This window comes from Gavia stellata, chromosome 12 (assembly GCF_030936135.1).
Source record: "Gavia stellata isolate bGavSte3 chromosome 12, bGavSte3.hap2, whole genome shotgun sequence".
NCBI lineage: Eukaryota > Metazoa > Chordata > Aves > Gaviiformes > Gaviidae > Gavia > Gavia stellata.
In genome coordinates, this window is record NC_082605.1 from 24,420,900 (window position 1) to 24,434,493 (window position 13,594).

Below are 13,594 nucleotides of genomic sequence, written 5' to 3' on the forward strand. Positions count from 1 at the left end.
TACAGCAGCTGGGGAGCAGGTTTAGACGCCGTTATCTCTGGGGCTTGAGGGGTGCTGCTTAACGTGTCCCGCTTCTGCCCTGCGCAGATTTTAAAAGCTGCTTTGAAGTAGCTGGATTTCGACTTTGATTTAAAACAAGAAATCAGAAATAAAACGAAGAGGCAGGAGTGAGCTCAGTCTTTAGCTCACTTTGGGGTGCCGGGGTGTAACTGGGCTCAAGCCCGTGCTGAGGGCACCCAGGTTAAGAGGATGACTCCCGAGCCGGGGGGTGCGAGGGCGAGCGGAGCCGGATCCTGCGGAGGGGCTGGGGTGGGACCATGGCTTCGGTCCCCGCGGGGAGGGGAAGGGACCCTCGGCTTCCCGGAGCTGGCACGCTCATGCGAAAATTATCATTTTGTGTAAGTAGAGGTTTTGTAGTTTCTGGGGAGTTTTTGTGCTGTCCTGAAAATGCATTAAGCCTGCACTGCTCAGAATGCAGTGATCGGTTCAGCACAAACAAAAAACATTGGCTTTTTTTGCCTCCATCACCTTGCAGGCTTCGCACTCGTCTTAAGGCTTTTCTGTCAGTCCCCTGCAGGCAGTGAAATTAAAATAAGTTACAGTATGAGGTGAAACACCTTATTTGCAGTGTCTGGGCAGGCCAGCGGAGTAGCTTCGCATCCTTCTCTGGTAGTTTGGCTTATCGTTGCTGTGATCTCTTTCAGGGATTTTGGTTGATATTTTGCAGAAGGCTCTGTTGACTATGTGTTATTGACATATTCTTAGCTTAAAACCATTATCATGTTAAAGCCATGGATTTAGAAACTAATTACAAGACATTAATAGCTAAGCCCTGAGAGCTAAGTCATGCAAATATTGCTTTCTGTAAAGTTGAATATACAAAAACTGTTTGAACTGCTGACTTAGTAACTGGAGTCTAAAAGCAATCTGTAAGGTGGCAATAAATCTGAGCACAATCCTCCGCAATTGTTTTCTAATGTGTCCGTGAAATTAATGGCACAGTTGTTATGAAAGTCGTATAAGGGAACGTGGCTATTTTTTTCCCCAAGTAGGTTAATTAGCACTAATGTAATTATTTTTGTACTGATTTTTATTTTAATCAAACATTGCATGAAACAATTTAGTTCAGAACAAATAGCTTATTACAGAAATGTTTGTCGTAGTGAGAAAAAAAGCAGCGATGTTTAAATTATACACATATATTGAGTTACTTTATTCATTAAAATCAACAATTATGTTAGGCCTTGTGAGACAAGCTAAGCATTTCTTGTTAATGTTTGTTCTGTAGTGAACATAATGAGAATTTATATTGGAAATGGGGCCCATTCCTCTAGCTCAAGACACATATGAACTGGGTGATGTGCAGGAGTTGGGAGAGCTTGGGGAAGAAAAGCGTTAGAGTCAACCTCTAACCGAGAGGGCTGCTGCATTGCCCTGTGGGGGAGGCACTGGATCTGGGAGGGAGCTTTTTCTTTTCTTTTTTGGGTTGGTTGGTTGGTTGGTTTGGGGGCTGGTTTTTGGGTTTTGGTCTTGTTTTTATTTTTCCTCTGTGCGGTGGAGGTAGGGCAGAACGTAGTGCACCGCTGTAACAGAGTGGCTCTACTGGATCCAAGTGCCATGGAGCACGGCCAACTTTGAAGTTCTGTTTTCATCAGTTGTTCTGAAGGTCCTACAATGAACCAGTTGTGGGGTTTTTTTCCCATTCATCAGATCAAATCATCAGTGGATGAATTATAATAGCATCAGTCTGCACATTATACTGTTGAAGATGTGCCACTTAACATGATGATAAGTGGATGATGGGTGGATACGTGATTTTTCAAGACATTAGACACATGTGTCTACAGCATCTAGTGCAGTCTAGGTTTTGCATCCTTCCCAAACCTGGCAGAATTGTAATGGAGGCGTTTATTCTGTCTCTCAGTACTGACTTGGTCAAGTGCTAAGTTCAATATGCAAGATTGTGGGACAGCTGTGAGTACAGTGTGTCTGGCTACATCTGTAAGTGGTGTTGGTTTGGGAAAAATAAATTCCCTAATCCTCTGTGTGCTATTTCTATATATGACTGAAATGGAAGGTTTTACATAAAAAAGCAACATTTGTGTTAATTGCAAGAGTACTTTCTTCTGATTTATGAAATTGTTTACTTACTGCTTTCTAGATTATGATTAGCATTTTCAGATAATCCCTTTTTGATTATGGGATAAGAGTTTATTATATTTGCATATAGAAAGGTAGGATTTGTAAGTATATAGCACTCTCCCTCCATGGATCTCAAAGATTTCTGTAGGTCTTTTTTATAAATATAATTGACAGCAACTCCAGCTTATTGGTGGGGAAATGGAGGGAGAAAAATACGTGAAGTGCCTTGCCCACGTTGATCAAACTGACCTGGGGGCAGGGTCAGCAAAAGAGCATGAACCTCCTGAGTCCCGTGTGTGCCATTGCTCTAGTTAATCTTGTCATCTGTGTTTTCAATAGATGTGGTTTAGTTTTGAGTCTTGGCTGGCAAGGTTGGTTGCATGTTGGAACAATGGTCTTGGAAATCACCATCCTCAAAATCATTTTTACTTCTGTCACATCTCTCCTTTAAAAATAGGAGTTAATGTGGAAGAAGTTTAGACTTGTCATGGCAGTCTGTGGCTCTGTTTTCTGTGGTTTTTTCAAACACTGCTCGGACGTTCCCGCTGCTGGTTTGCCCTCAGCGAGAGTTTGGATAGGACACGGCAGTGGGCTGTGCCGTGGCCGCGTCCCATGGACGCACTAAGGAAGAAGCAACCAAACCAGTGCTGCGGTTCCTGCCCCTCCCTGCATGAAACGCTCTGCGATTTTGTTTTTATTGAAGGTCCTCTTACGGTAGTTGCGGACAAGTTATCCTTGCTGTTTCATCAGGATTTTATGATCCTGATCCTGGAACTCTGAACTCAAAATCTTTAAGCAAGCAGTTTCCAGTTCATAGTGACTAAAAGTATTGGGAAAAAGACATTGACTATAAGCAGGTTTAGATTTAAGTAAATGCAAGAAGTGTCTGAATAAAAAAATTACTTGCTACGATAGAAGTCTTTTTTAGATCCAGGTTTTCAAAAGCTAAATTATTTCAAGGAAACTGCAGTAAAAGCTGGAAGAAGGAGGGAGGGGAAAAGGGGGACAGAAAAAAAAGTACAAAAGGCACAATTATTCGATCCTGAAGAAGCCAAATACACAGATGAACAATTTATTGCTTTTGTTTGCATTTCTGAAAGGAGTTATGAAACAATAATTTATTTCAAAGACAATTTTTTTTTTTCAAAAATATTTGTTTTCTGAGTGGGGAAAGCGTCTCTAGCTTGACTCAGATTCTCGTCTCCCAACGCCAGGCTCTGGTGCCAGGTGGCTTATCTGACAGGCGGTTTTCATCATTAATTTTCTTGCCAGAAGCAGCAGAACACTGCAAATCTTTCTGAGGACAGTGATACAGAGTTATCATGGTGTCGTCCCAGGAGACCAGAAAAAGGACTTACCATAATTTTGCCTGATCTTCTATTTATCTCTTTACACACAGTATCTGCGCAGAATAAAGTACCTTTAGGCTGTCCCAACTACCCAGCGATGCCATGGAAGACGTTTGAGAATATGAAAATTAATCCTTTTATAGTCATAAGGGGGGGTGGGGATATGATAACACATTAATAATTCTGTGGTTCTGTGAGATATTAGCATGAGGAAAATTGGTGAGAATCCTTTCATTACTGGGTCAAAATCCACGCAGTTAGGATGCCTTTCTCATTTCATATCAATGCATGCTGTAAAAAGGGCGTCGAGTAACTTCTATGTTTAATAGTGATGATAGAAAACGGAGGCTTCAGACTGGATCGATGTGTCTCACTTTCCAGCTGTACAGGTAAGTTGTAGTTACTCCGTCTCAGTCTACTTTTTAAAAGGGCAGGATACAAATAAGTGATTAAGAAGAGTAAAAGAAGATGCAAACTGTCAGTCAGTGGGTTTCTTAAGGAATTGTCATGAAATTTTTCACACCTGCTTTCTGGGTCGGAAATCTTGGCCCTGGTTCTCTTTACTCACCATCTCTTTGATTCTCCTTCCTGCTAATACCCGTTGTCATGCCTCTTCAGCGAGTTACACTCACACGTGCCAGCTTACTCCAGCTCTCTTGCGAGGCATACGCAAAACCTGGGCATTCAACTCCAGGTTTGTAAAGGGCTTGCTAGCCTTTACTAATTGCAGCAGTGACAGAGTTAGGTGTAGAAATGGATTCCCTGGCTCCTTGTGCACGCTCTTCCAGTAAGACCAAACTACCATTTGCCAGTGCAATTAAACGAGTTTTTGTGTTCTCCCTTATCATCAGTATTCCTTTGCCTTCTGTAAGTTACATACCTTCAGCTCAGCGCACTATGAAAGAAGAATTCATGGATCTGGGTTTTTTTGTCAGAATAAGTTGTGAATATTGAAGGTTAATGAAGTTTCTCAAGCAGTGGCAGACCTCTAGAATATCTGTTATTGAGGGATTATTTTTATAACATTCACAGCAGACACTCTTGGTAGTATAGTATTTGAGTGGTGTGTGACTTTAGGGGTTTTTTTTCAAGTATATGAAATGAAGATGATACAGGATCTATTTTGAATTAAATTAGGAAAGTGCAACTTAATCCTTCAATTTAAGACTTGCAAACCCCAGTCTTCCTGTATACATTAATAATCAAGGCAGCTGACTCAAGAAACTCATCGTACCGTTTTTTACTTGTAGGGAAAATAGTGGCGCTTATAAGCAGTTAAGTAACCTAAAATAAAATAGCTTAAATTTTGTTTTTAATAACACTCACATCTATCCCAGGAGATCAGGTTTTGTATTTGAAAAAGGCATACATACACACACACACAAGCTATTGGAGCCACTGAAATTTTGCTGGGCAGCTGAGTTGGTAATTGGTGCAATGAATTGGCGCTGGGAATGTCAGGATCTTCCCAGTGGTTCCAGTCTGGACTATTTCAGGGAGGCTCCAATGCTAAACCTCCCTTGTTCTTGGAAACTGGTTAGTGTCTTTAGTCTGGAATATTTTGAAATTATTTGTGAGTCTAATTTTCTGCAGTACTTGGGAGCCTTTGTGCACGTACTTTGGAGTTTAGGTTTCTTAAGACTGCAGAACAAGTGAGGCTTTCCATTTATTTAGTATAATTATTTATAATTTGCATTCCCAGAAGCATGCATGGTCTTTCAAAAGCAGAATGTGACTTTGAAGTGAAATATTATGTAATTATTGCATTTGTCATTGATGACTATTTTCTTTGTCCTTCATATTTCTTACATGGCTCATATTGCAGATCTTGCCACGTTCTCACTGATTCCATGCCCTATATAAGACACATTTCCACCTCGTTTAAAATATTAACCTGGTCAGTAGTAGTTCCAAGAAGGGAAATCTTTTGTTCTGGTCTCGGTAAGAAGCCCCAAGCTCTAGATGCATGGAAAGCGGTTTTGTGAATGTAACTCCCGCCTTCCCTCAAGGCATTGCAGTGTTCTTACTGATTTTCATGAAACAAGGAAGAGGTTTACACTCTGCTGTTTTATCTGATGTTGTGTGTCATTCCACCAGGATTAGCTACTAATAAAAAAGAAAAATGAAGGCAGTAAATACAGTCATGCATTAGAGTCCCATGCGAAGACACTAGCGCGTGCAGTTCCTGGTGCTTCTCCAGGAGTCTACCACATATAGAGTTTATCCATTTGGTTTTTCTCTGCCATAGGTTCCCCCTTGGTCCTTCCCGTTTCCCTTCCCACCCTGGCTGTGTGACAGTAACATCTAAATAACCAGCCTCTTTCTATTTCACATGTCTTGTAGATCGATGAAATGCAGTGGGGCAAAGGAGTGCGTGAAGTCCCGTCCTCGGTCTGCAGCCTGCCTTGCAAGCCGGGAGAGAGGAAGAAGATGGTGAAGGGGATGCCATGCTGCTGGCACTGTGAGCTCTGCGACGGCTATCAGTACCAGGCTGACGAGGTGACTTGTCTGCTCTGCTCGTACAACGAGCGGCCCAACGAGAACCGAACAGGATGCCGTTCGATACCCATCATCAAGCTGGAGTGGCACTCGCCCTGGGCTGTGATACCAGTCTTCTTGGCTATGCTGGGAATTATTGCCACCATTTTTGTCATGGCAACGTTCATCAGATACAACGACACTCCCATTGTCCGGGCTTCTGGGAGGGAACTCAGCTATGTCCTGTTAACAGGGATATTTCTGTGCTACATAATCACGTTTCTGATGATCGCCAAACCAAACGTTGCAGTGTGCTCCTTCCGGCGTATCTTCTTGGGCTTGGGGATGTGCATCAGCTATGCAGCCCTGTTAACTAAAACAAACCGCATCTACCGCATATTTGAACAGGGCAAAAAGTCAGTGACAGCACCTAGGCTTATAAGCCCCACATCGCAGCTGGCAATCACGTCGAGTTTGATATCTGTTCAGCTTCTAGGTGTCTTTATTTGGTTTGCAGTTGACCCACCCAACATCATCATAGATTATGATGAGCAGAAAACTATGAACCCCGATCAAGCCAGAGGAGTTCTCAAATGTGACATTACGGATCTACAAATCATTTGTTCCTTGGGTTATAGCATTCTTCTAATGGTTACGTGTACTGTGTATGCCATCAAGACTCGGGGTGTCCCAGAGAATTTTAATGAAGCTAAACCCATTGGATTCACTATGTACACTACCTGTATAGTATGGCTTGCCTTCATTCCAATATTTTTTGGCACTGCCCAGTCAGCCGAAAAGGTAGGTGAAAATGAACAAGCGTGCATCTGATGTATCAGGATTCTTTGCAGTTATAAACTATGTACTGATGTTCAGCTTTACATAGATTTTAAAATGAGTTATCTGGTTAGCTCATTACTGAGACGTGCAATGTATAGCACTATTTTCCTTCTCCATTTAGCTGGTGGGCTATTCATTTGATAAACTGGCAAATGATCAATAGCAATCATATTAGCCATTAGTTTTATTGTTGCATCCATTTTGGTTGTATCTTTTTAGTAGGATAAGTGGGAATTAGCTGTCATATTGCCCAGAAAGAGGCATGGCTGACCTAAATCATTTTGAATACAAGATGTAAGCAAAAAAAACCTGTCAAAAAGTAGTCAAGTAGACCCCTGTACTTCTGGAGTTCAGCACTGAGGGCAGTGCTTAGTCTGATGAGTGTTGTGCTTCACAAATAGCAGCCTAAGGGCACATTTACACCACAGGGTGAATAGTCTGTCCTGAGCTCCAGCTGCTGAGACTAGACTGACGCTGCATTCTGCATGGGTTATTTTTAAACTAGCCCAGGTAGACTTACCCTATAGCTCACAGCAAGGGTATAGCTGGAATCCTGGAGTGAATGCCAGGTTGCTTCTCTTCATGAGTGAGGTCCACTTAAGCCCATGGAGTTCGTTCACCAAAAGCCAGTCCAAAATGTTACACTTATGCGACTTAAGAAAAAGCATCCAAACATTAGGATCTAATCCTTTAGTTATATTGTTATGAAAATTAATTACTGCAAAGCGCCGTCAGACTCGATTAAAAGATTCCCGTTGGCTTTGAGAGGCTTCAGATGCTGCAGAGGAGTCTGCAGTGTGTCTGTCACAGGGCTGAAGTGCACATCACTTACATCCCGTGCTCGCAGCTCTCAGGCACTGGCAGCTGAGGAAGGGAGCTGGGCAGCTTCGGGAAATACGCCCCAGCAATCAGAGCAGACGTGCATGTGAAGACATGCAAAATTTGGTCAACTTTGGGCTTTGCTGCCAACAGAAATCGGGTTTAAAGTGCTCTTTGTACGTATATCAGATCAGCTCTGCTGGGACCCGCAGCTAGCTGGGATCCCAACCCAGCGTGTTGCAGCTGATGCTGTGATGGTTTAGGTACAAACGTGAACAGCCTCCCTTTTGTCTCACACAGAGGAACAAGGAAAAAGTCACTCCCTTCTTCCCATTATATTTATTGGTGGGGATGGTGGCCTTGGAGAATCACAGAATCACTAAGGTTGGAGAAGACCTGTAAGATCACCAAGTCCAACCATCACCCCAACCCCACCATGCCCACTAAACCATGTCCCACAGTGCCACGTCCACACCTTCCTTGAACACCTCCAGGGATGGAGACTCCACCACCTCCCTGGGCAGCCTCTTCCAGTGCTTCACCACTCTCTCAGGAAAGAATTTTTTCCTAATATCCAGCCTAAACCTCCCCTGGCGCAACTTGAGGCCATTTCCTCCTCTTCTGTCGATAGTCCCTTGGGAGAAGAGACCAACACCCACCTCTCTGCAACCCCCTTTCAGGTAACTGTAGAGAGCGATAATAATAAACAGCCAGAGGACAATATGATTTGTTTTCCAAAACGTTGTCGGAAGGTCTGTTGGCAAGAAAAAAACCTTTTCAGATTTGCACTTAAAGTATTTAAAAATGGAGAGCCTTAGTTGCTCTGTGTGTTTTGGGTAAACAGTATTCAAGAGGTGAGAAATCAATCTACTATTACAATGTGTAGGGTTGAATCAAACTGAGAGTGACTGAGCAATGCAACATCAGTTGCCTCCTGCGCCTCGGGCCCCTTCTGCACGTTCCTGTTGCTGCCAGGTGGCTCCAGCTAATGCTCGGTGGCAGAGATCTGGTTTTACTTCCCTCTGAATCTTGTTTGGAGATAGCTGTAATTTCAGAGTGATTTGGCAAATACCTGCAAGCCTAGTCGGTAGGGAGAAGTGAGAATATTAGGCTGTCCTGAACTGCTGTCAGACTGTTTTACCCTCCCCAGCCCTGACCCCGTCTACTTCCCCAGCCCAGAGGAAACCACTGCCGTGGCTCCTTACCTGCGGCGCACTCCAGCTGAGTCCAGGCATCATTGACCTCACCTCAAATGTTCTCCCACAGATCTTGCATGGACTTAGTAGCATACTGTCAGTTATCCCCACTTACTGAACCCAAACGTCCCTGTGCAGGAAAGAGCTTTAGCTCCGTGCTACTTTTTTTCCCCCTCTATCTTCATTTAATGTTTGTTCTTCAACACGAGATTTGGGCAAGCTTGCTGCTGTGAATAGAATTATTGCACCTTTTAAATGAGTGAGCAAATTTCAGGTTCCATCTAACACATCTCATTTTGTGCCAGGGCTATCATTTCCCAGTCTGCAGTTGGTAAACTTGTGGGTTATAGAAGTAAAATTGCAGGAAGACAGTGTGTTGTTGTTCAGGCAGGTCCATGCTTTGGCTACAAGTCTCTTCCGTAGGAAGGTGCCTGCCCCAGAACTTTGTCCTTTGCAATTCGGGAGGTTGGTTGTACAGAGATTTGGAATTGTTTTGGCCTCAGTTCGCCGGTGGAAGAGGGGATCGCCCAGGAGGAAGCAGAGGTTATGGAGGTTTTCGCGTATCATCTCACCTCTGTGATGGGCTTTACAGGCAGCCATTGCTTGGCTAAAGGGAATTAATTTCAACTAGAAAGGAGGTCTGCCAAGTCTTACAAATGCTTCAAACACCTCTGCTCTCCCTGTTGAGGGAGAGATAAGAAACAGCATCAGCGGCGTTAAACGCACTTGGGCCCATTTGTAACTGTGGTCTGATGCAGGGAATACAGTGCAGCTTTTGTGCTCCCTGCCTGGGAATGCTTTAGACCTGCAGGTGACCAAGATGAAGTGCTTTAACGTGCTGTCTGCAAAGATTTAACCAGGTGAGAGAAAGACCCAAAGAAATTAAAAGGCTGCTGCCAGCATTGACAATAATTTAGTAGCAAAAGCTTTAGGTTTCCATGTAGTCACAGAGCTGAATTACCCTGTACTTCTTTGAAAGCATAAGATTCTTGTACGAATTCAGGTAGGACAGCCAAAGGGGTGATGATTAACTCTATTTCACCCAGAGCACAGAAGAGGGTACTGGGCAGAGTAGACAGCCCTTTGCTTCGCAGTGCTCCAGCCAAGGGGAACGTCCCCTGCCGCTGCACGGAGCCGGTGGCACTGGCTGCTTCTGCCTGCTGCAGCCCCGGGCAGCCGCGGCAGGGGGGCGTTGGGGACAGGGGACTTCAGTGTCCGCTGGCTGTCACAGCCCAAACTCCTCACGTGCTGCTGGGGCTCGTTGCAATTCCCTGGACGGAAAGTTGCTATGTTTTGTCCAACAAACCGCCCAGTGTGATCATACCTGTGCAACGGGCATGCATGCAGGAATGCACTTACGTCCCGTCCCTATAGATGGTCCATCTGGCTCCCCCAACCTATAGGTGTTGGCGGACATGGGCTGTAGCGCATTTGACAAGTACGCTGTGCCAAATCTGAGTGCTATACCTATGGCTTTGCTGTTGGGGCTTTTTCCCCTTTCTGCTCTACACAGAGATCAAGCTGCAGTAGCTTTGCTGCTTTGCTTTCTTTTCTGTCTCCCGTTTTTTGAGTGGGGGTGAGGGGGTTGTACTTTTTTGTGATTGCTAGTGATTTCCTGTCAGATATTTTCCCTGGAAAATATTGTGTTTAAGCTTAGCCACACAGGTCTTTGCTGAAATGGAAATTGCACCTGCTGAAAATCTCATGCAACACAATCTTTTAAACTGAGAAATGGTGTTATATATAATGTTGTGACTTTCATTGTATGGATTTATTTTACTTTATCAATAAATACAAGCATAATGTTGTTTGGTAGAAAGCATATTGAAAATACCTACCTTGTTCAGTGTAGAAAATAACAACAACAAAAAAGAAGAACTAGAAGTATGCTGCAAGTAATTCATAACAGGCAAATAATTCAAGCACTAGCATTTGCAGGAGGCTGGAGAGAGGCAGTGTGGTTTGAGGAAGGCCAGATATCAGAGTTTGTGCTACAGGATGGAGATAAAATGTTCGGCGTATGGGAGGTGGCACATGGAAAAAGCAAATTCCTGACCTTTTTACAGCTTGCATTTACTCAGCCAGTTTCTTTGTCTGCTATCTAAAAATTGAGAAAACACGTGGTCAGTTATAATTTGTAGGCTTAGTTTGGTAATGCAGCATCTGGTTTCCTAGTTGGCATGGAATACGGCTGTCCTTACCACATTTCACCATTCTTTGAGTTTCTTCGGCTTTGATGCAATGGTCACGTAGCCATTGCTCCATACCTGGGCATCGCTGCTGTGGTCTAGGTTTTGGGGGTTGTGTTTCAGGGTGGGGGTTTTTTTGTGTTTTCCTATAACTATTAGTACATATTCTGAAATGCTGGTGCAACCTTTGAGGACCAGGACACAGTACTGGGGACTGGAATCGTGCCATGTCTTTGCTCAGAAAGATCCTTCCTTTAGTATGTATTTGGTAGAAAGACACTAAATATAGAGAGGAGTCCCTGCAGAGCAGAGGGGGTCACTGTTCAACTCCGAGCAGCTCCTAATGATCAAAACCATCATCAGCTGAAGGGCTGGGGGGGTCTGGGGGTTGAGGACAGGGGACGGTGTCCATCCCTGCCTGATGCCCAGCTTCTGCCTTGGTGTTGCTCAGCTTGTTAACCTGAATGTTTGGAGAGGGACTGTAGGCATGAAACGCTGCTTTTACGCTCCTGGTGTAATTGTTTTTGACAACAAAACTATTTTAAATTCTTCGCGGATGTGTGGGTATCTTATCAGAAACAAAGTGGCCTCAAAGAGCTGTTAAGCCAATTATAGGAGTTGTAGTTCCACGCAGAGTCAATACAAAGCGGCACTTGGAAAGAGCACAGATTGCTCTGTAAGGTCAGGCGAAGCACGGCTGGATCAATAAGCCAAATTGAGTCAAAATTTTAGAGTGCAAGAGTGAAAGGATGGGAAGGGATGCAGGTGGTGTGGGAATGCATCCTGTGGGACGCTGCGCCTCACACCCTGCCCTGCACGGCTGCACTGGAGATTAATTAGTCCCTGCTGCCTCTTGGTTGGTTCTTCATCCACTTTGATTACCTGTTTCTGATTTTAACTCATTTCCAGGGGCAGGGCGCTGCAGTAGGGGGTTGCCAGGGCTGATCGGGGCCAGCGGTTTGGGGGGGTGGTGCCTCGGGACGCCGGGCTCGCGGCGCTGCCGGGGGATGCTGCGGGGACGCCGAGTTTGCTCCTTCCACAGGAAGGCCGTTCCCTGGCACTGCGCTTCTGCTTGAGTCGCATTTCAGGAGATGCATTTGAGATTAACCTGGTTTCACAAAGTCACTTTTTTCTTTCTTTTTTAATGTTCTTTTTATGGATATTTTCATATGCAACATGACAGAGCATGTGATCTGCTCTAACACATCTTAGAAACATCAATTCATAGGTGGCAGTAACAGTTTGGGGTTTTATTATTAGTCTTTCTCGTAATGTAAATATTTTTAAAACTTACACCGTTGCAGATTTCCGGAGGCAAAACTTTCATGGTAAAAGCAAAGTGAAGGGGGAAAAGCATCTGTAGTTAAACATTGTGATATGTAGAGTTCTTAAAATACTGGTTTGCTTCTTCTGTACATAGAAGTCAATTTATTGTTAGGGAAAACAATGCTTTTCAACACTTCTTATTACCATCTTTGTCATGTGACGTAGTTGTATTTATGATTAAGTGAATATTAGTAGACGGCTGAGACAGGCGGATGGAAGTCCGCCTCCCAGACCCATGTGTGGCATCCTCAGCCAGTGCCTTCAGCAGCAATACAGACAGAAACTCCCCTTCACCGTCCTCTGACGGAGCCAACATGAAGTGGCTCTGTCCGTAAGGCTGTCTGTCCAGCAGCGCATCCCCAGCCCCAGGGACCCTGCTCACTGGTGCTTGGCGGCAAGTGGCAAAGACAGGCAGCAGAGCCTCTTCACAGCCTGGCGGCACAGACTAAAGAAGCAGTAGCCCTCCCAGAGGTGCTTCATCCCTCTCCTCCTCTTTGTCTGCAGGAGAATCTCCTAGGAAGGCAGCTGAGATAAAAAGCAGATTCCGAATTTAAAGTAAGCTTTTGGAAAGAATCTCTGCTTTAAAAAAAAATTGCACAGGAAGGATGCGATAGGAGACTACAGTAATGGTGAATTTGGGTATATTGGTGGTGGTGGTGGTGTACGGCGATTAATACGGTAGGGGAAATTGCCTGTGGGTTGGTGTTAAATAGCCTTGGTTGGGGTGGGGTTTGTTCTTGCCACTGCATTCTCCTGTTCTTCTAACAATGTTCACCTCTAATTATGAAGGTCTATGACACAAACTATTTTCTTCTCCTCAGTTATTTAGTATTACCATATATATATACACACGCACTGTTGCTTAAATTAAATTTCCTAAATCCATAGAATGTAATACTGAAAAATTAGATCCCTTTAATGGCAAACCTGGACATCCATCTGCTTTATCACAGAATCACACAGAATCACACAGAATCATTAAGGTTGGAAAAGACCTGTAAGATCATCAGGTCCAACCATCACCCCAACCCCACCATGCCCACTAAACCATGTCCCGCAGTGCCACGTCCACACCTTCCTTGAACACCTCCAGTGATGGGGACTCCACCACCTCCCTGGGCAGCCTCTTCCAGTGCTTCACCGCTCTCTCAGGAAAGACATTTTTCCTAATATCCAGCCTGAACCTCCCCTGGCGCAACTTGAGGCCATTTCCTCCTCTTCTGTCGATAGTCCCTTGGGAGAAGAGACGAACACC

The 13,594-nt window shown here is 44.3% G+C and overlaps 1 protein-coding gene across 1 annotated transcript in view; it reads left to right on the top strand.

The window, feature by feature from the left end:
* GRM7 (glutamate metabotropic receptor 7) overlaps nucleotides 1-13,594 on the top strand; it is a 283,523-nt gene that overhangs the window by 233,161 nt on the left and 36,768 nt on the right. Inside the window, exon 8 of the mRNA XM_059823137.1 lies at nucleotides 5,835-6,770. Within this exon, the coding sequence (XP_059679120.1) occupies nucleotides 5,835-6,770 (936 nt within the window). The remainder of the gene's footprint in view (nucleotides 1-5,834; nucleotides 6,771-13,594) is intronic.